The sequence below is a fragment of the Galeopterus variegatus genome, unplaced genomic scaffold (assembly GCF_000696425.1).
Source record: "Galeopterus variegatus unplaced genomic scaffold, G_variegatus-3.0.2 Scaffold13234, whole genome shotgun sequence".
Taxonomy (NCBI): Eukaryota; Metazoa; Chordata; class Mammalia; order Dermoptera; family Cynocephalidae; genus Galeopterus; species Galeopterus variegatus.
In genome coordinates, this window is record NW_007739345.1 from 11,770 (window position 1) to 35,738 (window position 23,969).

The following is a 23,969-nucleotide window of genomic DNA, read 5'->3' on the forward strand; positions in this document are numbered from 1 at the left end:
GAGCAATCTTACATGGAACTGGACTATGAAGCAGATACTACTCTCACTCCTGTTTCACAGATGAGAAAAAAGAAGGCATACAGGTTAAGGACCTGCCTGCCCATGATCTCAAAGCTAATAAGTGGCAGAGCCAGGAATTTGACTGCAGGGCCCATACTCTTAACTGTTATCCCATACCACTGACTCATAGTTACAAGCCCCATTACTTTAAAAAAATCCCTTTGGGTTTAAATCTTTCTGGCAGGTAATTTTGAAAAATACTGTTTTACTAAATATTTGGTATGTGTTCCTGCATTCAAAAAAAAAAAAAAAATGGTGACATGTGGTTTACAGAATCTGTCTCTGTAATGTGTAATTGTATCTCACTTTAGCAATGTTCTTCCCCTTACCAAAAACAAAACAAAACAAACAAAAAAACACCACCAAGTACACAAGATTACATATTTGCATATACTTTAATAACAAAGTCACTTTAGTTGAAACTGAACAAAGAAAGGGAGACAAGGAGAACTTTACACATGATACTTCCACAAGCTTGGGTCAAACAGGCACACATAAAGCTTCAAAACATGTACTGTCTGTGTTAACAGAGTCAACCACCAACAATTTTGATTTTGCACATTTTAAAACATTATCAAAGAGTGCAAAGTTAGATCAAACAATGTCAAGAAAAATTTGTCCTAAAATTTTAACAAAGTCTTTTAAGAAAGTCTAAAAACCTTCTATTTTCCCACATTGACTCCCAAAACTTTAAGTTTCATATCAGAATATCAGTTCGCAACTTTAACTTTTACCATACATGAAAAATTATCAAAAATATATTGATGGGTCTATTCTAATTGTGACTATACTTACATTAAGCAAATTCTTTTACCAAGTTCTTTATATACAAATTACCATTTGTCCTATGTGAAATTCATTAAAAAGTTAAAAACCATAGAAATGTCACTAGAAACAATGCATTTCAAAATGTAACTGTTTTCCATCAATGAAGAACATTTTTAAATAATTGAAAGGTATTGGACTCCCCACCAATTTCAGCTGCAACAGTATTCCTCCTGAATGTTTTCTGTGATTTAAGGGGAAAAAAAAAAACAAAAAAAACACAACGGGTAAAGTTTGATTGCAAAGAATTAAATAATAAAAATGTGATGAGCGTTTACTGATCTTCAGGATATTTACAGTCTAATTAGGTTGGCATATAAAGCTTTAAAAACTGGCAAATACACTGTGTAAATACTTTTCATAATAATTTAAATCACAAAATTAAAATTAAATTGCATGGCTTTTTGAGATTCTAAAAAGGGCCAGCATTAAAAAAATTTTAAACTATTCCTAGACTGAAAAGAATTTAGATTTTTTTAAATTGAAACATGATTGTACAGAATTTAGATTTTGGGAGCATCACAGCAGATGAAAGAAATTTACAAACATTTGTGAGGCAAAGATTTTGGGGAAAAAGATTATATTAATGCCACTAAAATAAAAAGGCAACATTGATTTAGACTCATGGTTACATAGTAAGGAAATAAAAAAGTTGTCTTACTTGACCACAAAATCATGAACGTTTAAATTTAAAGATCATTGATTCAGACAACCATAAAACTAAGTGCAGCACTTTTTTGGTAATGATGCATCTCTCTCGTCCAATAATTAACTGATTTTGTAACAACTGCTCAAAAACTTATGCCTCCAGATTCTCTGGTTTGAAAATAGAGATTAGCTCCATTTTGGAAATTATCTAAATTTATGTTAATTAGACACTCTAGTAAAGCAAGATACAAAGCTCTAAAATATTTACCTAATTAGCGCTCTGTCTCTGGACTTTAGGACCAATACTCTGTGTGTCCTCTTCCTGACTAGGACGCTTCCCACTGCTGAGACTAGTGCCCGTGGAGCTTCTTCCTGCACATTTAAAAAATGTATGTTTAAGACAGAAAAGGTGAAAAGAACAAAGAACAGTATGCTCAAATTCTTCATTCTTACCTTGCTTCAAGAGATGAGATTGCTGACAGTCACCATGAGCATAATGTAAAATACCACTCCCTTGAGAGCAACCTGTTAGTATTTAAAATACAGTAAAATTACTTAAAATTCAAGATGTATGTATTAAGACTACAAATCCAATTTTTAGAATCTGTATTTAAGGTTATTTATATGCTTTTTAAAGACTGAACCTCAGTCCTCCCTATCACATGCCCAAATAAGGAAAACTTAAATTTAGACTCAAAATTACCAGGGAGTTAAAAAATTGTAAAAGGAAATACACCAAAATTTCAATAGTGACTGTCTCTATTGAATTGTGGGTGATTTTTGTTCTTTCTCTTTTCTGTTTTTCTGAGTTTTCTAAATTCTCTATAGTGACTGGTTTTGTTTTAACAACTTAGAGGTGCAACTCACTACACAATTTACCTGTTTTAAAATAAGTAATTCCAGGTTACAGCACTGAACGTTCTATGTCCCAGAAACCCTTTAATCCCAGGCAATCAGTAGCTGCTGATCACCCTAAGTGGGTGTGAAGTTCATTCCATAGTGGTTTTAATTTGCCTGTCCCTAATGACTAATAATGCTGACAGATACTGTACAACAGAAAAAAAATTAAACTAAAAATTAAATAATAACTAAAACACATGGCTATAGTAAACAGATTGTGGTCTGTTTTATTATAAGAACAAAAGTACTTTAAGACATCTATGAATAGCTCATTCTTTCCTGAGAATAAAAAAATACATAAAAATGAGAGGAGAAAAACGCAATTTGTGTTGTAGAGATTAAGAATTTTTCACAGTCATTTAAAAATCTAAAAAAAAAAAGTCAAAGAAAATTGTCCTCTGACATGCCTCATACTATAAAATAAAAGCCTACAGACAGGATAAGCGTAGGACATAAAGGGATATGCTTTAGAAACATTTAAGTCCTTTCAAATACAGCAGAAACCTGAAGGAAGAAATGTTTAATAGCACAGTCCAAATCCTAAGGATCTCTCCACAATCACTCCCATTTCCAGGTCTAAAACGTTCTCTCCTTCATCTGACTACCCAAATCTACCCATTTCACCATTTTCCAAGAAAATTTCTCTTAATTCCTTCAGCTCTCAATGATCTCTCCCTTTTCTCCTATTGTAGCATCTTACAATTAATCACTTTTTCATTTGTTTTTGTTTCCCTCCACACCCCCATTTAGGCTGTAAGCTCTATGTAGCTTTCATGTCTTCTATGTCTTTTGAAAGACTCATAGAACCTAGCTACAAAGTGTGTTAAAGGTAAATATTTACATGATTAGAATAATTTCAAGATGTACTAATTATTACATCATGAACAACCTTATGTTTACAAATTTGTGAAGCAAAATTATCCCAATTTAACTTAATACCATGATAGCTTCTGAAGTTAACTCCAAATAAAGGATAGAAATTTGAGTGGACTACAAAGCAGTATGGACCATCACTGTCCATGAGTCAGGTACATGCAGCCTGCTGGTTCCCATCCCTCTTCTGTCCCTCACACTTGTGTGTGGGCTGACAAGGCAGGCTGTGAACTGAAAAGGAGACTGAATAACTTTTGAAATGATATCTTGTTGAAGTTTACCTCAAATTGTAGGAGACCCTGAGAAAGAACATTTCTGAAGCATGTTGCCATCTCTGGCAACTAACTGCTGGGTGAATCACATTCCAATAATAAAATATTTTATCTTCTAAACAATATATATGGCATTACATTTGCAGAGGAGGCCCAATGATGCAGTAAAGAATACAAGTTTTGCACAGCTAGTCAGACTTGGATCTGAATCTGAGCTCAACTACTAATTCTCAGATCTTGTGAAGTTACCTAACCTTTCTGGGATTATTTCCCCAGTCATAAAATGAGGATCTCACTGCTACATCCCCAGAAGGTTATTATGAGAATGTAAGCAAAAATCCCCTACTACTGGGCACAAGTTAGGCAGTCAAAATGTGAGTGCTTTTGTTCCTTTCTCCCAAAACTAATTCTTGGAGGATAAAATACATGCTGCTCTTATAAGTATGCAGGATATTTCTGAATTAAAAAAGGTTCAACTTTTTTTAAAGGTTTTATTCCTACTATCAATTTAGAATATCTGACTTTTAAAAAAAATAAGCATTCCTCAAATGCTGCCTTGTTTTTAATCAAATTACTTAGCCTCATGGTATTTTTCATTAGCAAATTGATACAATAATTCAAATTTCCAAAACATACTGACTTCTTGATATTATGAATATAAATATTAAAAATTAATATAACTAAATACATATCAAACAGAAAACTATCAGAGACCAGACTTTGTAAAACAAACAAACAAACAAACAAACAAACAAACAAACAAACAAACAAAAAACTCAAGTGCAAAAGGATTAGAGGTCCTATATGTGTGTATGATAAATCTTTTGGCCATGTTCACAGGGCCACTGACCTTAATTAATTACCTCAGAGCTGACATGCACCTAAAGAGAGTAAAAAATAATGATCATTCTAAAAACATGAGATTTAAGTTTCATTTTACCCTTAAAATTACTCTCCTCATTCAGTTTGCAAGGAGATCTTTAACTTGACCCAGTATCCACTACATGTATCTATTCCATCTACAAGTATCTACTCCATCTCTAAAATGTCACTAATGGAGAGAGGAAAAATGTGTGTGTATGTGCAAGTGCACATGTATACCTGTGTACAAAAAAATCTATTACATTAATTTTAAAGATAGGTTTTGTAAAACATATTACAGTGAGGTTCAATAAATTATTAATCTCTTTATATTACTAAGTAAAGAAATTTCCTTTTCACTTACTTCCACTGTTGCTACAACCTGGGATATTTTCTCCAGGAGAGTACCCCATGAAACCTCCATTCCCATTAGGATTAGAAGGTACTGATGCAAGAAGACCTATAGGGAAAAAATTTCTAATAAGTATGATGATCAAAATACAATTCAAGGATGGGTACATAAACAGCTGACAAAGAAACAAAGGCAGTTACTGACATACCTAGTCCTCTGTATCGTGAAAGCTGCTGATAGATCTGTTTCATCCTTTCAATATTCAAACGGCTTGCCTCAGCATGGTTCACCATTGGTTTAGGATAATTGACTCCTATCAAACATTTGGCTACCTTCTGGATACCTTCTGGTGCATTCCAGGGATCATAGATGTATTTTGCAGGGAATCCTCTTAGGACAGGCAAATAACGCCTTTGGGAAGAAGGAAGATAAATTATTAATAAAATGCACTATAAGCAAACTATTACAAACTAGTTATACAGCTATGGGTAACCAAAATCGAATCAAAATCATTGAAATGATCTATTTACCCTTCTCCTCATCTCTGCTGCCCATCATGAGTGAGGAATACTTTAAGCATTGCTTAAACATGAAAAACTCTTCTTGGATTAGCTGTTCCAAACTGAATAATAGTTACCCTTGATTTACCTGATATAGTCTCCATTGGGATCTGTTCTCCTACCAAAACCAACAGGACAATAGCAGTGAAAAAACTGTTGGAAAAAGGAACTACAAGACAGCCACATCCAACTTCCAGCATTTATGCTCCAATCTGCATCAAGCAATAATTCTTCAAATACCTTCAGAAGTAAGAGTAACCAATTAGTTTGCACACACCATAATTCTTAAAGCAAGCATTTTCAAGGTCACTATAGGTCAAAAGTCAAGGCAAAGAAAACCTAGCACAAAACTGTAAAATTAAATGTTCCAAAGTTAGTTTCCTTGTGTATGTTCTATTATATAGTGAACTATTTTAGGGAAGAAACATATTAGTAATACAGATTTCTGAACAGAATTTCCTTCCCAATCTTTGCAGTGTTATTGGCAGGAGAGTAAAAAAAATCACTCAAATCACTGACTTAAAAGAATAAGATAGGATATTAGTACATAGGAAAAAGATTAAATCAATTTCAAGAAGGCAAAAATGCGACCAAATAAATCACCAACAAAAAATCCTAGAAGCTTTGTATAATGGCCTAGAATACGGAAGCACACCCAAATATAAATGTGCTTAAAAAATGCACTAGCATTACACAGTTTAAACTTTAAATCCCTTGATCCAAAAGAAAACAATTAAAAAATGCTTTCTATATATTCATTAAGTGCATGCTTTGTATACAACCTGTACTAGGAAATATAAGATGCAAAAGAAACACAGGATCAGAAATGATTCTTGGATAATGAAAATTTGATATAGCCAGAAGGGTACTTGTAAGTCCTGTTATGTATAACCACAAGATGATGTTGCAAAATGTAGCATGATTCACTTTACACAACAGAAGTAGTACTAAGAAGCTGTGACATTAAAGTGAGGTGAAATTATTTATATTTTAAAATTTATTATATGAATTCACTGTTTCTAAGAACTCCTTAGTGAATTCTTTTTATGACAGAAATGATCACCTATAAATATATCTATCCAATAAACACAGAGTATTAAATCTTATAATTCTCTTAACAGCTAGGCTGGTTTAACCATTGAAATGACTTTAGGTTAATCAATTTAAATCAGTTATCACCATTTCTTCTGTCTGATTACACAATCCTCTCCCAAAGTGTGCCTATACTGCAGTGATTAAATGTATTATCCACTGAAAAACTAGACTATAAATGAATCTACATAATAGACAACATCTAGGATTTGTTTTAATAAGGTATGGATTCTTTCAAGATAAAACCATGCTACATTATTTAGACTTACCTTCATTCCTTCTTCCCAACTAATCCACAGGTCACCTCGCGTCAGGAAGCAAGCAACTGCATGTCTGGCTAAATGATGAATCCAACCCTCCTGACGAAGCTGCGTCATTATGGCATCAATCCATGGAAAGCCTGTCCGGCCTTCTGCCCATTTGGCTAAAGCCTCAGGATTCTTATCCCAAGGAATCTGAACACAGATGGGGTTTCCTTCCATTTTATCAAAGCGTGGATTATTTGTTGCTGCTGTATAGAAAAATTCACGCCATAACAGTTGCCCATAAAGAGAAAGGGGAGGGGAACTATTCTTCTTCACCTACAATTAAAAAGCAAAGAAGTATTATCAGCAATTTTTTAAAAAGTATTTTGAAAAATAAGCTCCAATTTTAGATAATACCTTTTTGTAGAGATCTGTTAGTTTGAAGTAAAATAGTCGACAGGACAAACAACCAAATCGGAGATAAGGACTGAGTCCAGTAGGGCTTGCAAGCAGGGAATTTGCATTCATCCGAGGTCTTTCAAAGTTTGCCACCCAAGCCTGGAAATACAGAGAATTACATTAACTGATTGCCTTTTCCATTTTAAAAGGGTTAAAAATTGAGATAAGAAAAAAAGTTACACAGTATTTGGGGAATAAAAATCTTATTATCCCAGCCACAAATTACAAGTTTTAATAAAAATTATGGTCATCAGATACCAGCTTAGGTAGAAAGAACAGAAGAGGTATATGGAAGTAGCTAAAGGGGAAATAATCACAAGAGGAGGGAAAGGCCATTTAAATGAGGAACAATTAATTTTCAAACAATTAGGTTAGCGCTATCTTAATATTTCCCTTAATCCTCCTTTTTCAACAGTCTGTTTTTTTATTTTAAAAGAGAGTGAAATTATTTTTAAAATGTCAGGTTGGAAATTTGAGCATGGGTATATAATCTACATCATCATACTTTTCTTTCCAAATGTCTTTCCAAACGTGTAAGTGCTTCAGTTTCTCCACCTGGCCACACTGCAGAAGATAAGCCATCTGTATCAAAACCTAAAAAAAAAGAAGAAAAACCATTCTTCTGAAGCTAATTTTTATTTAACCATAATAATTAGGAGAACAAATTACAGAAAAATTATGAGAGTAGCATAAAAATGAATTCACAGCCTGGACAGGCTCTCACCTATAGCTTTAGAATGTACATCTTAAGGTGATAACAATAGATCACATATTTATAGAACACATACATAATGTACAGATTAAATCACTTCTTAGTTTAAGAGTTTCTTTTGTTTCTTTGTTTTTTCCCTCCTAATGCAAAATACTTTACATGGCAAAATTAGAAGGAGAATTTGAGTGATTTGTGATTTACTCTTAAACTCCACATTTATTACAGTTTACACCTACCTAGTTCTTCCAGTGAAGGGACACCATATTTCTCATCATGGTCATCAGACAGTGGAGTTGTGCACTTTTCTATCACTTCTGAAGTAATTGTCTCTACTGGTATCTCTAGTGGTTCCATTTTGCTGATGAGAGTCTGGAACCTTTTGTAAGTTAGAGGTGGTTGTCCACCATTGAGTTCTATGATCCTATTACAAGAGTTAGTAAAATGCAGTCAGCATAAAAAAAACAATATATGTTTGTTGATAAGCTCTGAAAAGGCTTAAAATCAGAAAATAAAATTAATCACTTAAGACTTCTAGGAGAATGTTAGCTTTTTATATGACCAGGAAATGTGTTCAAAATAGTTAATGAGTCTAAAAATCATTCTCTTCATCTTCTAGACATCTGCTAGGTGCCAAAAATATACAGTATGCAAATACCAAAACCTTTAAGACAAAGAGTATTAAGGACTTACAAGTGAAAAAACAACTAAGTGGCTAAATTAGCCTAAAAGCAATAACAAAAAATTAATATTCATGGATATGTAAAAAACATATTCTGGTCCAGCTCAAAGAATCTTTTAATCATGGATAAAAATTAAGCCAAACTGATAATTATATCAAGATGGAATCAGTAAATCTCATTTTTAAAAATAAATTTTACTGTGTATATTTGAGGTTTACAACATGGCGTTATAGGATACATATAAATAGTAGTAAAATGGTTACTACCATGAAGCAGATTAACATATCTACAATCTCACAGTTACTTCTTGTGTGTGTGACAAGAGTAGCTAAAATCTACTTATTTAACACAAATCTCTAATGCAATGCAATTTTATTAACTATAGTCCTCATGCTGAACAGAATACTTCTAGAATTTTCATCGTACATATCTGCTGTTTTGTACCCTTTGACCTACATCTCCCCACTTCCTCCAGCAAGTTTTACCAACCAGGATTCTATATTACTGTAGTGACAATTATTTACTATTTTCTATTGTGCTCATGCCTTCATTAAAGATGCCATAATGTGTGTCTATGTCACATACTTACAAACCCCAAGATTTCAAGTTATTTAAATACAAGTACCTTTTATATTTACTTCTGATCATTAATTGCCTCAATCAAATCAAATGTCAAAAAAAAAAAAGAATAACTTTGCCAATGGTAGTTTAGATTAAATTTAGACTGGATGCTATTTTGGAATAATTAATTATTCTTGTTCACTATGGCCATTTTAGCATTTGGCCTTAATAAAGAATTACAGGTAAAACCCAACTCCACTATTTTATAGATGCAGAAACTGAAGCCTACCAGGAGGGTTATATAAATCAGTCAAGGTCACATAACAGATAAATGGCAAATCAAAGTTTTCTTAGTACAAATATTGTGTATTTTTCATTATATCACATATAATTATGTTTCAACTGTAAGTACAAAAAGTAATCACCATATAAGCCATTCTATCTGCTTTAAATATCTTTTGCTTTGGTGTAGTATTTTATTTTATACATAGGATCATAATGAATTTTGTTGATTGTAGTGATACTGCAATGATACTACTGAGGACACTGTTAATTACATAACAGTAGCAAAATGAAAACCTTAGGAAAAAACATTTTCTATATGTTACATTTTTATACGATAGAGTACATATGGTAAATACTCACATTCCATCCAATAAACACTCTATATATAAAACTATATCCAATAAAATTATATACAACATTGAGTCTCCCACATAGAAACAACTGTTCTTATCCTGTTTTGCCTCCTCCTTGCTATCAGCTCCCTAAAATTCAGCAAACTGGTAAACTAGAAGGGAAGTTTATTACCAAAGAATATATGACTTATAGCTTAATATTAAGCAAGACCCTTGTCTTAATAGAACCATGATTTTTTGATACACTTGGAAACCTGGGATAAGATTAATAAATTTGTTATGTACAGAATTAGTTTTATTAACTTGATGAAATATGTAAATAACTAAAAAAGTAAAATAATTTAAAAGGTACATAAGGGCCGGCCCAGTGGCTCACTCGGGAGAGTGCGGTGCTGATAACACCAAGGCCCCGGGTTCGGATCCCATGTAGGGATGGCCGGTTCGCTCACTGGCTGAGTGTGGTGCTGATAACACCAAGGCCCCGGGTTCGGATCCCATGTAGGGATGGCCGGTTCGCTCACTGGCTGAGTGTGGTGCTGATAACACCAAGGCCCCGGGTTCGGATCCCATGTAGGGATGGCCGGTTCGCTCACTGGCTGAGTGTGGTGCTGATAACACCAAGGCCCCGGGTTCGGATCCCATGTAGGGATGGCCGGTTCGCTCACTGGCTGAGTGTGGTGCTGATAACACCAAGGCCCCGGGTTCGGATCCCATGTAGGGATGGCCGGTTCGCTCACTGGCTGAGTGTGGTGCTGATAACACCAAGTCAAGGGTTAAGATCCCCTTACCGGACATCTTTTGAAAAAAAAAGAAAGAAAATAAAAAAAAAAAAAGAAAAGGTACATAAAATATATGGACAACTAGATGCCGAAAGTTTTAATAAGTTAACAAATCTTATGAACCTTCAAAACTCACAGCATATAATACATCCTAAACTTAAATTTGACCTCAGAATCTTTGTTGGACAAAGTATCACCAGGGATTGGTGTTTCAAGAAATATACTATGTATTGCTACAGTAAAATGAAAATATTAACATTATTATGTTATTGGGTTGCTAAGCTTCAATGAATAACAGGAATTATTGTTACTTGCTATTTGCATTTCTTTTATGAGTTGCTGTTTATGTTTCCTTTAGTTTTTTACTGCAGTCCATTTTACTCTCATGAATTTGTAAGATTTCCCTGTATTTTAAAGATAGTAACCCTTTCTCTGTCATATATGTTATAAATAATTTTTTTTCTAACTACTACTGTGCAATTTAATTCTATGATTTTTTTTGAGAAATAACACAGTACTATGCCATTGTTCAGAGCTATGCAAAGTATATTACCTTCATTTTGTATCTGGACTTAAAATCCAGATAGAGAGACAAGATATACACACATGAAATAAAATAACATAAGACAACCATACAAAATATGCAAGGCAGTTTATATGGTTATGTATCATATAAACTATAAAATTAATAATGCTAAGAGATCAGAAAGGCAAGATCACAATAAGCTGAGTTAGTCAAGGAAAGTTTTGCAATAGTTTTAATGATAGTTTTGACACTGAAATGCTGAGTATTTTTAACTTATGCACTATGTCTATAATTTTTTTTTTTTGACTGGTAAGGGGGATCGCGACCCTCGGCATGGTGTTGTCAGCACCACGCTCAGTCAGTGAGCGCACCGGCCATCCCTATATAGGATCTGAACCCATGGCCTTGGTGCTACCAGCGCTGCAGTCTCCCGACTGAGCCATGGGGCCGGCCCCTATGTCTATAATTTTGATACCTGTCATTGGGTAAATAAAAATCACAGCAGCAAAATAAAATATTAAGGGTTTGACATATTCTTTTAATTCTCCTACAACTCTATGATGTATACGTTGTTATTTCCATTTTACAAACTTAAGTTCCAGTGGTTAAAACTTACTTGTCTGTGTAGTTAATACCACTGAACTGTATACTTAAAAATGGTTAAGATGGTAAATATTATGTTATGTGTATTTTCCCACAATAAAAAAATAAGAAAAAAACTTACTTGTCTAGGTCATATAATGTATGTGAAATTCGTACAATGACTTCTACTCCAGCTTCTGTAGCCAATTTCTTAATAGCTGCATCTCGTTCCTTTCCAAAGGGCTCAGAATCATACTCAATTGAGAGTTTAGTAATGTCCCATTCCTAAAATAAGAGAAACGGGCAACAATGTACACCAATTTTAATAATTATCTTTTTCTATTTTAACAAGTGAAAAGCTCAAAATATACATATCAAAGGATTATGCATAAATCAAACTTCAAATATGCAGGAAGAAAATACATAATTTATCAATTCAAAAATATGTAAATAACAAATACATACTCACTAGACTCCAGGGATTGTGCTAGGCACTAGACAATCTAGCAATGTTTAAAACCAGCTCTTACACTAAATGTGTTTGTGTAGCACTTAACTTTTTCAAATTACTACTTAACATTATCTCATTTGAGCCTCAAAACAACCCTCAGAGTTTGGCATTTTGGTTGGTATCTATGTTTTGCAGATAAGGTTATTTTAAAAATTTAGGGACTAGCTCAGGTTCACAGAGAGCCAGAACAACCGAACTTAGGTCTGTTGATTTTGAGACACGGTCTTCAACAAACCTTTGACAGTTGATATGGTACAAGGTGCTTTGCTGAGGTACTCTGTGTATAAATATTTTATTTCTTATTCCTAAAAAGTGTTAACTGTGGAAAATTTGGAAATAGTAATAATAATAGTAGCTACCTATTGAATATTGGGTTATTAATAAGTTCTGCACATTTCCTTATAATGATTTTTAAATGAGGAGACTGACAAGGGAATTTAGTGATTTTTCTTAAGGCAGTCAAGATTTTTTTTTTAAATCCTCAAATCTACTCTGATTTATCTCACAAAGAAAAAAAAAGTCACCTGTAATTCTACCATTATTTGACTGACTACAATAATAACACACTGTAATTCTCCAAACCCATACAGATTAGACAGGACTGTTCCCAATGGTGTTTGTTTTTTTTTTAATTGCTATTATAAACTGTGCCATATATTATCTTTACCTTTATGCATACATCTCACTTTGGGGTATTTATCCTATTTTTCCTAGAAATATCCCTTGAAAAACGATTGATGGATCAAAGATAAACACATCTAAAATTTTCATAGTCTCCCAAATTTTCTACCAGATATACTGTACTAATTTACATTCCCATTATTAGTACACCAAAGTGCTTGCTACACACACACTTGCCAGTAATATGTATTTTTGATCTTTTTAAATATCTGCTAAACTACTAGGAGAAAAATAATATCTCATTTAAAAAATTTTCCTTTATAGAAAGTCTTGAAGAATGCAAACCAAACTGTTAATAGCTGTTATCTTTGAGGAGTAGAATTTGGAAGTGTAAATAAGATAACTTTTTTATTTTACACACTGCTACATTGTTCAGTTTTCTTAGGATAAGCATGTACGACTTTTGAAATTTAAAAATAAAATTAAAATGAGAATAGGAAAGCATATTTCTTTGCTTTATAGTGAGGCAGTATAGAGTTGTATTTAAAAAACACAGGATCTAAAACTCAGACTTCCTTAGTTCAAAGACTGGCTCATCTACTTAGGCAAATTGCTAAATTCTCCATGCGTGTTTCCTCATCAATAAAATGGGCAGAATGTAAGTAAGGTGCTTAGAGAGTGCCATGCACATAATAAAAACTATGTATTTGCTATAGTAAAATGAAAAAATTAACAATATTATGTTATTGAGTTGCTAAACCATCAATGAATGACAGCAATTATTATTACAAGCCATTTATATATTTCTTTTGTGGGATGCAGCTTGGTTTTCTATTGCAGTTTATTTTACTCTTATGTATTTGTAAGAGTTCCTTATATTTTAAAGATAGTAATCCTTTCTCTGTCATATATGTCACAAATAATTTTTTTCTAACTAGTGGTTTGCAATTTAATTCTGATTTTATTTTGAAAAATAACATTTTAGATTTTACTAGTAAATGTTTGAGATGAGTCAATAAGTAACACTCCCTGTCCTTTCACCTTCTTGATTTAAGTCACATAAATCAGAGAGCTAAAGATCAAAATATAAACCACATTACCAGTAAAGGTGAATTGGAGAAAACATATCAGGTTTAAGGGTAAGTAAGCTTGCTAATATTTCACTGCTGAATTAAACACATTTACCTCCTCAATCTTTAGCAGTGCCTCTCCTGCAGAGCTGCCCCTATAAAACTTACTACATAGAAGAAGAGAATATAATGTGTGCTCTCTGCAACTAAAGAGGAGAAAAGAAACAGTCTGAGTCCAGATCCTCTTAAACTCACCGAGATCATTCACTTCTCTTCCCTGGGGATAAATTAATGAACGTCTCTCCACAAGAAAAATGAAGGTCCCTTCCACCTGGAACTAACTGAGGAAGACTGGCAATATAGAGGTAAATACATAAATACATAGTAACTGTTAGGGAAAAATGAATGGTATGATAGAGAATATGGGGGTGGGGATGAGGTGGTAAGCTAATTATCTATTCTTTCTCTTCCATGATTATACATTGGCTAGATTTCCAATAAGTGAGAAAAGCAAATATCCCCAATTTGCTTCCTATCATAGGTGGAAAGCATTCAGTGTTTCACTGTATGATTTTGTGTTTCTTTGCAGACATCCTTTCTCAAATTACTATTTAGCACTCTTCTACTCCTAGTTACCAGAAGTTTGTTTTTTTAAATCATAAATGGGGGTTGAATTCTGTAAAATGTTTTTTCTTCATGTATTGAGATAATCTGTCTTTTCCTTTATTCTATTAATAGGATGGATTACATTAATTGATTTTTTAAATGCTGAGCCAACTTTGTATTGCTGAGATAAATCCCACTTGATCATGATATACAGACTGAACATCCCCAGTCCAAAAATCCAAAATCTGAAATGCTCCAAAATTCATAACTTTTTGAGCGCTGACATGATGCTCAAAGGAAATGCTCACTGGAGCATTTCAGATTTTGGATTTTCAGATTAGGAATGCTCAACCAGTGTGCATTCCACAAATATTCCAAAACCTGAAAAAAAATCCAAAATCTAAAATACTTCTGGCCCCAGCCACTTTTTTTTTTTCCTTTTTGTCTTTTTTCGTGTCCGGCAACGGATCGCAACCCTCAGTGTCGCCCCCGTACCGGACCGGGACCGGCAACGGGATCGCAGCCCTCAGTGTTGCACCCACACCTCGCTCAGCCAGTGAGCGGGAACCAGTCTGTATGTGGGATCCGAACCCTTGGCAGGAGCGCTGCCGCGCTCCCAAGTGGCGCACTGTAGCAGTGCGCCACCGGGCCGGCCCCTGGCCCCAGCCACTTTGGATAAGGGATACTCAACCTATGGTATATTTTAAAATACTGCTAGATTCAATTTGTTAGTATAGCCAAGTGTCCCCAAGGATTTCTGAATCTATGGTTAGGGCAGACACTTAGCTAACTTTTTTTTTTTTCCTTTAAAATGTCTTCATCAGAGTTTGGTTATTCTGGCCTTAGTAAGTTGTACTTTTCAAGAAAATTTTTCCCTTCATCTCAGTTGTAGAATTTAATGGCATTAAGGAGTTTACAATATCCTTTATTATGCTTTTAAACTCTGGAGAATCTCTAGTGATGTCCCCTTTTTTATTCCTGATAAAGATAATTTGTGTTTTCTCCCTTTGTTATGCTGATCAGTATTACGAGGAATTTATCAATTTTATTAATCTTTTCAAAGATCCAGCTTTTGGCTTTGTTGACTAAATCAGGATTCATTTGGAGACGGAAATCACATAGACAATTTGAAAAGGAAGAATTTAATATAAAGAATTGTTAACAATTAAAAGGTGGTCAACAATGACAAGGAGTAAAGAGGAGCTAAGGCTATACTGTCTAATATGGAAGGTAGCCATTAGCCACATGTGGTTTCTGAGCACTGAAATGTAACCAGTCAGAATTAAGATGTGCTAGAAGTATAAAATATGCACAGGAGTTCAAATACTTCAAATTAAAAGGTAAAATAGCTTATTAATAACTTTATAATGATTTTATATTGAAATATTTTAGATTTACTGTGTTAAATTATTAAAATTAATTTCACCTGTTTCTTTTTACTTTTTTAATGTGGCTATTAGAAAGTTTTGAACTACATATGCGGCTTCTGTTGGATGGTACTTGGAAGGTGTTCCAAAGTAACAACTGCAGAAAGCAACTACCAATTCTATGTGGTGGGAAAATAAACAAGGAATGAATTAAAAACTTAGTAGAGCTCCCTTCCTTCCAGCCACTGGGATACACATCTCATTGGATAGGGTGTACTACTGCCACAGCCACGGGTAACCTTTCCTGAAGAGGAGAAACTTGCCAGAGGGCAAGGGACAGAACTGATTCATGTGAATAGCCAGTGTGGTGGCTGAGAAACTTCCTGGTGGATATGGGCTAATTGGGGCTGATCTGTAGAAGTGGTCCACTGGGTGGCATAGAAACTTACCAGCGAATATAAATAGGCTGGGCCTGGAAGGCTGCGGGGGTGAGTGCTACTCTCGCATGCTCATCTGCTGGCTATTGTGCCAGGAAGAAAAAAGCACAAGGATACAAAGAAGGAAAGCCCCTTCTTTCCTGCTATGACCTTACATCTGTTGACAAGGCCTAATATCAAGCCAGCTGGCAAAGAAGAAATGTTTACAGTATCTAGCTCTAGTATCGCAAAGCAGGGCAAAGGGTGAACTTGGAGTTGAGACAATAAATTGACTACTTCACATTGATTTTTCTGTTCTTTTCTGTTTCACTAATTTCCATTCCTCTATTTATTGTTTCCTTTCTTCTGCTTACTATTGATTTAATTTTATTCTTTTTCTGTCTTTAAGGTGGAAACTTAGTTCTTTGATTCCTTTTTTTCTAATATAGTATTGAAAGCCACTAATTTTTTTCTAAGCACTGCTTTAGCTGAATCCCATAAATTGTGATATAACTGAATGATAATGGAAACAGTATAAGTATTTCCTATTCTCTTGCTATGCATTTAAAATTTAATTCTGTTGCTGTCGGAGAATATATTCTATAAGATGTTAGTCTTTTGAAGTTAACTGATACCCATTTTACGGATGAGTGTGGTCTATCTTGGTGAATGTTTCATGTGCACTAGAAACGAATATGTATTCTGCAGTTCTTGGGTGTACTATCCTACAAATAGCAGTTACAACAAACTGTTAGGTTGTTCATATTGCCTGTATCTTTATTTTTTTTTATTTTTTAATTTTTTTCCTTTTTGTCTTTTTTTGTGACTGGTAACGGGATCGCAACCCTCAGTGTCGCGCCCGTACCACGACCGGCAACGGGATCGCAACCCTCGGTGTCGCGCCCACACCGCGCTCAGCCAGTGAGCGGACAGGTCTCTATATGGGATCCGAACCCTCGGCGGGAGCGCCGCACTCTACTGAGTGCACCACCGGGCTGGCCCCTACCTGTATCTTTATTAATTTTTGTATGTTCTATCAATAACTGAGAGAAAGGGGTGTGAAAATTACCAACTATGAATGTGAATTTATCTATTTCTCACTTTAGTTTTATCAGTTTGAGATTCATGTGTTTGGAAGCTATTAGTAGGTACACATACATTTACGATGGTTATAGTTTCTTAATGTGAAACTTTACCTTTTATCCCTGGTAATTTCCTTTGTCTCGAAATACTACTTTATCTGATATTAATATAGCCATACAAGCTTTCTTACCCTTACTGTTTGCAAAGTACATCTTTTTCATTCTTTATTTCAACCTATGTGTTTCTTCATATTTTTAGTGTCTCCTGTAATTGGCATATAGTTGGTTCTTGCTTTTCTTAAAATCCAGTCTGACAACCTGTGCCTTTTAAATGGAGAGTTTAAATAGACCACTTACATTCAATACAATTATTGACATAGTTGGGTTTCAATTCACCATCTTGGTATATGTTTTCATTTTGCTTATCTCTTCTTTTGCTCTTCTGTTCCTCTTACCTGCTTTCATTTAAATGAGTCAAAATTTTTTAGTATTCCATTTTAAACTCCTCTATTAACTTTTTAGCTACAGCTCTTTGTGTTATTTTAGATCACAACATGCATTCTTATTGCAGTCTACCTTCAAATAATATATTACTATTGAACAACGTAAGAATTCTACATATACTCCAATTATCTTCCTTTCACCTTGTGTAATCTTTTTGTTATAGAATTTGTTTCTATATATTTTACAAGCCCCATAATATTGGCATTATCCCCTACGATTCATTGTTATTAATTGGTTTTAACCTATCAGTAGTGTTTTATAGAAAATAGGATATATAAATATACATAGCTAAAAAGAATTTAAAAAGATGGTCTTTTGTATTTACCCATATATTTGGTGCTCCTATTTTCCTGCAGATCCTCTTTCATCTAGAATAATTTCCTTTCATACAACAGAACTTTCTTCAGCATTTCTTGTAGAACAGACCTGCTGCAAATGAATTATCTCTGCTTTTGCCTGTCTAAAAATGCCTTCATTTTTCCTTCTTTTTTAAAAGAATATTTTGGCTAACTTAACAGGATTTTTGTAGTTCTTTACAGATGTCTTTCCATTGTATTCTGGACTCTATTATTTCTGATAAGAAACCAGCCAACATTCTTATTGCAGTTGCCCTGAATATAATATGTCTCTTTTCCTCTGGCTACTTATAATATTTTCTGTCTTTGGGTTTCAGTTATTTGTTCCTCTGCCTGCAATGCTCCTTCCCTATGTTGCAGTTATCTTAGTAGCTTAAAACAACAATTTATTAATTCTCAAAATTCTGTTTGTTAACTGGATGGTTCTTCTGTTGTTTTCACCTGGGCTTGCTCATGAGGCTATAATCAGCTGGCAGTTTGGTTGGGGCAGGAGGGCCTAAGATAGTCTCACTCATACATCTCAGACCTTGGTACTTGTTACTGGTTGTCACATTCTCTCTACACGGTCTTCCATAATTTGATATTCTAGCCCAGGCTTCTTTACATGGTAGAAGGAGCATTCCCAGAGGGGAAAAGTAAAAGCTGCAAAGTCACCTGCACCTAGCATTTGGAATTCACATGTTTTGATACTTGGCCAAAACAAGGTATAAGGCTAACCCACATTCAAGAGGGTGGGGAAATAAACCCTACCTTGTGATGAAAAGAGCTGCAAAATATTGTGAATTGAACATACCACACCCCAGATATCTGCATGGCTCACTCCCTTCATATGTTTGCTCAAATGTTACCTTATCAGTGAGGCCTTCTATGATTCCATACAAAGTAACTACCTTTCCCTCACCTGGCATTACTATCCCACACTTTACTTTTCTCTATAGCACATTACCACCTTTTCCACTACAGTGTAAGCTCTGTGAAGGTGGGACTTTTTACCTTTGTTTCACTACTATATCTCCAGCACTTTAAACACTGCCTTGTACATAGTAGGCACTGAGTCAATATCTCTTGAATGAATTCTACTGAGCATGTGCCATGAAGTAATAAAGCAAGATCCAAAATAACTCAAAAAGCACAATACAAATTTTACTGTTGAAATGTTAGAGGTTTTATATGTTTCTGTACTCATTTTGTGATTTTGAACAAAACATTTTATTATGTTTCAGTGTGCCCATCTATAAAGACGTTAGCCAAATACCTCTGTTTCTTGGATACAATGAAAATATTTTTTAAAAGTTTAGATATATATTTGATATGCACCTATTCTCTAAAACCAATACTTTAAGCTGTTAGAAGTTTCTGCAGGGCCTAGAATGTGCATAGTTTTGGTAGTTTACCAGTCTGACACCAAATGTGGAAGATATGACAACAGTATAATTATAATAATTTATGTAATATACCTATGATTAGAGTGTCATCCAAGTTCTGCCTAGGCTTGTGTCTCATAAGATTATCACTTCTTCAGTGAAACATAAAAACAGGTTAAAAGAGAAAGCTATCTTGTCAGCCTATATTAAGTCAGAATTTAACTTAGAAAATATTTCGGTAGGAAACACATCAGAAAAAACTACAACGGTATATTAGACATACGTGTGTGTACATGTGTGTATAAAAAGGTTCTGACCCATTCCTAAATCTACTCAATAGTAACAGAATAAAATGAGTGAATGCTATGGAGAAAAGATGCATACAGAAGGAGACATCAATACTGGAGCCACTGTCAACCACTCAGAAAAACTAAAGGCAGTGTTATCAGGTCTAAACCAGTTTTACCCCCAATGTGGGAAACAGGATTAATTAAGTTGTTTAATTCTCACTCTTTGCTATATTAGAATAATAAAACCAGAGAAACTAATTGCAGTCAGCTAGTTACTGACGAAAGAATCTTCTCCCTCAGAGAAACTGTGGGTGTGAGGATTAAGGGTGAGAGGGAGCCCTGCTTTTAATTGTATAACCTTTTAGACACCTTTTTTCTTTTTAAAAAAAACACATACATGTAGTACCTCTAAATAAAAAGTAAAATCAAAATGCTAATTCAATAAAAAAGGAATTAATTCCCTCTATGGTCCTAGACATAGTAAATAAATCTGTAAGGAAGTTTTAATAAATGGTATTTTACATAGAACACTATATGTAGCTGAAGGAAAACTCAGAATAAAATAATAAGTGCTGTATGTGTGTATGTTCATTATATGTATTTTATGGCCCAAGTGGAAATCCACACCTCTTTGCCATATTGACAAGATTGGACATAATCTAAATGCAAAAGATAATTTGATCCAATAATATGCTATTTTAGGCAGAAGAAATCTCAAAAGAACACAAAAGTCTTGCTGGTTTGAAAAATGTTTGTTCAAAACAACTAAATAGGCTTCCGGTCAAGATGGCAGAATAGATGGTCACCAGTGTCACTCTCCACAAATCAACCAATGTACAACTATAAAAAGCAACAACAGCCATGCTAGGGCCGCTAGAGCTCAGGAGAAGAGGAGGAGAGACCTACAGAGTGCATGAAGGTGGGAGAAGCCACGATGAGAAAAAGAAAAAACTGCTCAGAGCATTTTGGGCCATGGCCGTTTTAAGGCTGGAATTGCTGAGCACATGGAGCAGAAACCAGCAAAAGCCACAGCTGTGCCCTTCAGATACAGCAGCTTGGAGATAGCAAGGGAGAAGAGTGCCTTGGTGTCCCCCAGGACAGCAAGACAACTAACAGGGTTCCTGTGGACAGACATAGGAGCAAGGAGCAACAACAACTGAAAAAAAGGAGCCATTCAGAAGCTGGTGTGTCATCACAAGGGACTGGAGCACAGCCCATCTGATGGGAACACTGGGGCACAGCAAGGACAGCTGACCTGCATCCCAATCAGCATAGGACCACTCACAGGAGACTAGTCAGGAATACAGAATTGCATGGGGTGCTGTTTGATGAAAAAACTCAGGCCCAGATCAGAGTTTCTACACAAGCCAGGTGCACCAGGTCTCTGGAGAGCTGAAAGTATCTATAAGGTCAACCATTAAACCCTGAGCTGCACAAAAAGCCTTCCCTAGGGTAACAGCAGCAAGGCGGCAATTTAGTTAAACAACACAGCTCAAGTACTGGTCCCCACAGGAAATTCCCCCATTTTAGAAGTAAGCAAAGGACAAAAAATTAGTTCTAGCCCAGGCATACAACCAGCATCTCGGGGCCTGCCAGGGGACCTGAGGCATGCAGCGGAGAACTGGACCCCCCCCCAATAACCAGGAAAACCACCATCGCCTCTGGGCCCACCTGGGGTCCTGAGGTATGGAGTCTGGAACTGAACCCCGGCAACAACCAGGCACGCCACCACTGCCAAGGAGCATGCCAAAAAATCACCTCCATGTAGGTGGTCCCCTATAGCCACCACAGTAACCACGGCTGCTGGGAAAGTGGCTAGACATCACAACCACCACACAGATGGTCCACCGGCCACTGGAGTGCACTGACACAATGAGAGTCACCAGCAGAGTCCAAAGAAAAGAGGATGTCTCTCTCCACAAAGCCCATTCCATAGTGACAGAAGAAGCATCTGTTCTACAATAATATTGGAGGACCTGAACACACTTCTCAGCATTGGACAGATTATCTAGGCACCAAATCAATAGAGTAACCATTACTTTTTCAGAGCAAGAGAAGAAATCTAGGGTAGTTAGAGGGGGGAGGGGGGAGGGAAAGGGGGATGGGGAGAGACTGGACAAGGGGCATAGAGAATAAGTACAATTTGTAACAATACATATACTAGTAATATTGATTTGATCAACATACATCAACATTGAACCCCCAAAATATGTATAATCAATTATGATTCAATAAATATTAAAACAAAACAAAATGACCTAAATAAAATTTTGTATTTTAAAGTAACTAAAATCCTCTTAGGATTCATTTTATTTTACTAAATGGATTTAGAGATAGGGTTGAAGCAATTATCCACAGACATTTTTACACTCATGAATTGCTGATAAACTATTACCATTGTTTCTGATATGCTTTCTTGTATTCTATATACCTAGGTTTAAGTCTAACTTGATGTTGTTATAGTGGTGAACAATTTTTAATGAACGATAAATTTTCACTAGCCAAGAGTGTAACATTAGCCAAACCCTGAACATTGTTTCTCTCATATCAGCCAAAAAAGAAAAGGGGGGGGGGGGGGGGGCAGGGGACTTGTTAATGTTGACTTGATTCCCAGCACTGGGGACCTTCTCATTCAGGGAAAGGAACTGTTGTTCTCTTCTGCATTAGAAAGAGAAACATTCTACTATAAAAATTTAAAGAATCCAACAGCTGCAAGAAAAAGCAGATATACCTTAGAAATTCTAATGGTAGTAAATAAGAGGGGATGAACATTAAAAGAACAGTCAGGAAACTCACAGCTTCTAATCTGAGCATTTCCATGAGCTAGCTGTATCATATTGAGCAACTCATTTAATCTCTCTAGGCCTAATTTTTTTGTTTGGAAAGAAGGGAGGGAATAAGACCAAGAGATTTTTAAGATACTACCAAGTTAACACTACAATTTTGTACTATTGGGAGAATTCAACTGTTATAACCCTTTCATGCAGAAAGTCCTCTTCTAAGAATTATCCTACAAATGAACTAGCACAAAGATATGTATACATGGACAAGGATGTTCATTGGTATTATTTGTATTAGCAAAAGGCCTGTGGAAAAAATAACTAAATGTTCAATAAAAAGCTAGTTAAAGAAATTTATAACTATCTACACAATGGAATACAATGGAGTCATTTAAAAGATTGAGACAGTAGTATGGAACAATCTCCAAAATACATTGTTACATGGATAAAGCATGGCACAGAATAGTATGTACGGTATGTTCTCATCTAAGTTTTTAAAAAATGGAACAGTTACATAGACACAAACACATGGATATACATATAAATACACATACATATAAATCTTATTCATGCAAAGAAAATTTCTAACTAGATACACAAGAAACTGGTAGTAGCTGTTGCTTCTGGGAGGGAAATTAGCAGTTTAAAGTGGAAAAAAATTTTAACTTTTCATTGTAAACCATTTTTCCCACTGTCTGATTTTACCATGTATAACTTTTTCATTAAATAAATAAAAAAAAAAACCCACAATTTTTTAAATTTAAAAATACTTAAATTCCCCACACTTTAAATTAGCCAAAAGGCCTTATTTACTAAACATGTTATCTTCTCTGACAAAATACTGTTATGCAAATATTTTTCAAATCACCTTAAAAAGCCTGGGAAACACATCTGCTGGTTGTCCACGAATCACAAAGAGACGAGAGTTTAATTTTCGTAGATTGGCATCAAGATCCTCAAGACACTGAAGCAAAAATCTAGAGAGAAGAAAAGCTTATTAAAATTTTAAAAAATACATATTTAGAAGATATAAAGAATTACAAATTTATGTTATCCTAAAATTTGGAATGCCAACCCACTATCTTATATCTTACTGATATATAAATTACTATTTCCAGAAACCATACTTACAAATTTTTTAAAATTATAGCACCCATCGAGGTCAAGGGTTTGGATTCCCAAGCTGGCCAGCTGCCAATAAATAAATGAATACATAAATACAACATACGTTTCCCAGTACTTTAATCAAGTCCTTAATTAAATCACTAATTTTCATTAAATAAAAGTGCCTGTTAGCGAAAATTTAATTTCTGAAAATAAAATTATGTAAAGAAACAGCAGAGTGATTAAATGGATTGATTTCACTGCTGAAACTTG

The 23,969-nt window shown here is 34.8% G+C and overlaps 1 protein-coding gene across 1 annotated transcript; it reads right to left on the reverse strand.

Moving 5' to 3' along the window:
- Nucleotides 1-436: 436 nt before the first annotated feature.
- LOC103581517 (cryptochrome-1) lies at nucleotides 437-23,569 on the reverse strand (the record flags this gene model as incomplete). Its single annotated transcript, XM_008563331.1, has 12 exons — nucleotides 437-1,069; nucleotides 1,802-1,905; nucleotides 1,987-2,058; nucleotides 4,804-4,899; nucleotides 5,000-5,202; nucleotides 5,440-5,591; nucleotides 6,713-7,024; nucleotides 7,106-7,246; nucleotides 7,653-7,741; nucleotides 8,096-8,280; nucleotides 11,768-11,910; nucleotides 23,461-23,569. Coding segments are annotated over 11 exons (1,606 nt in total), but the record flags the coding sequence as incomplete, so codon positions are not given.
- Nucleotides 23,570-23,969: the final 400 nt, after the last annotated feature.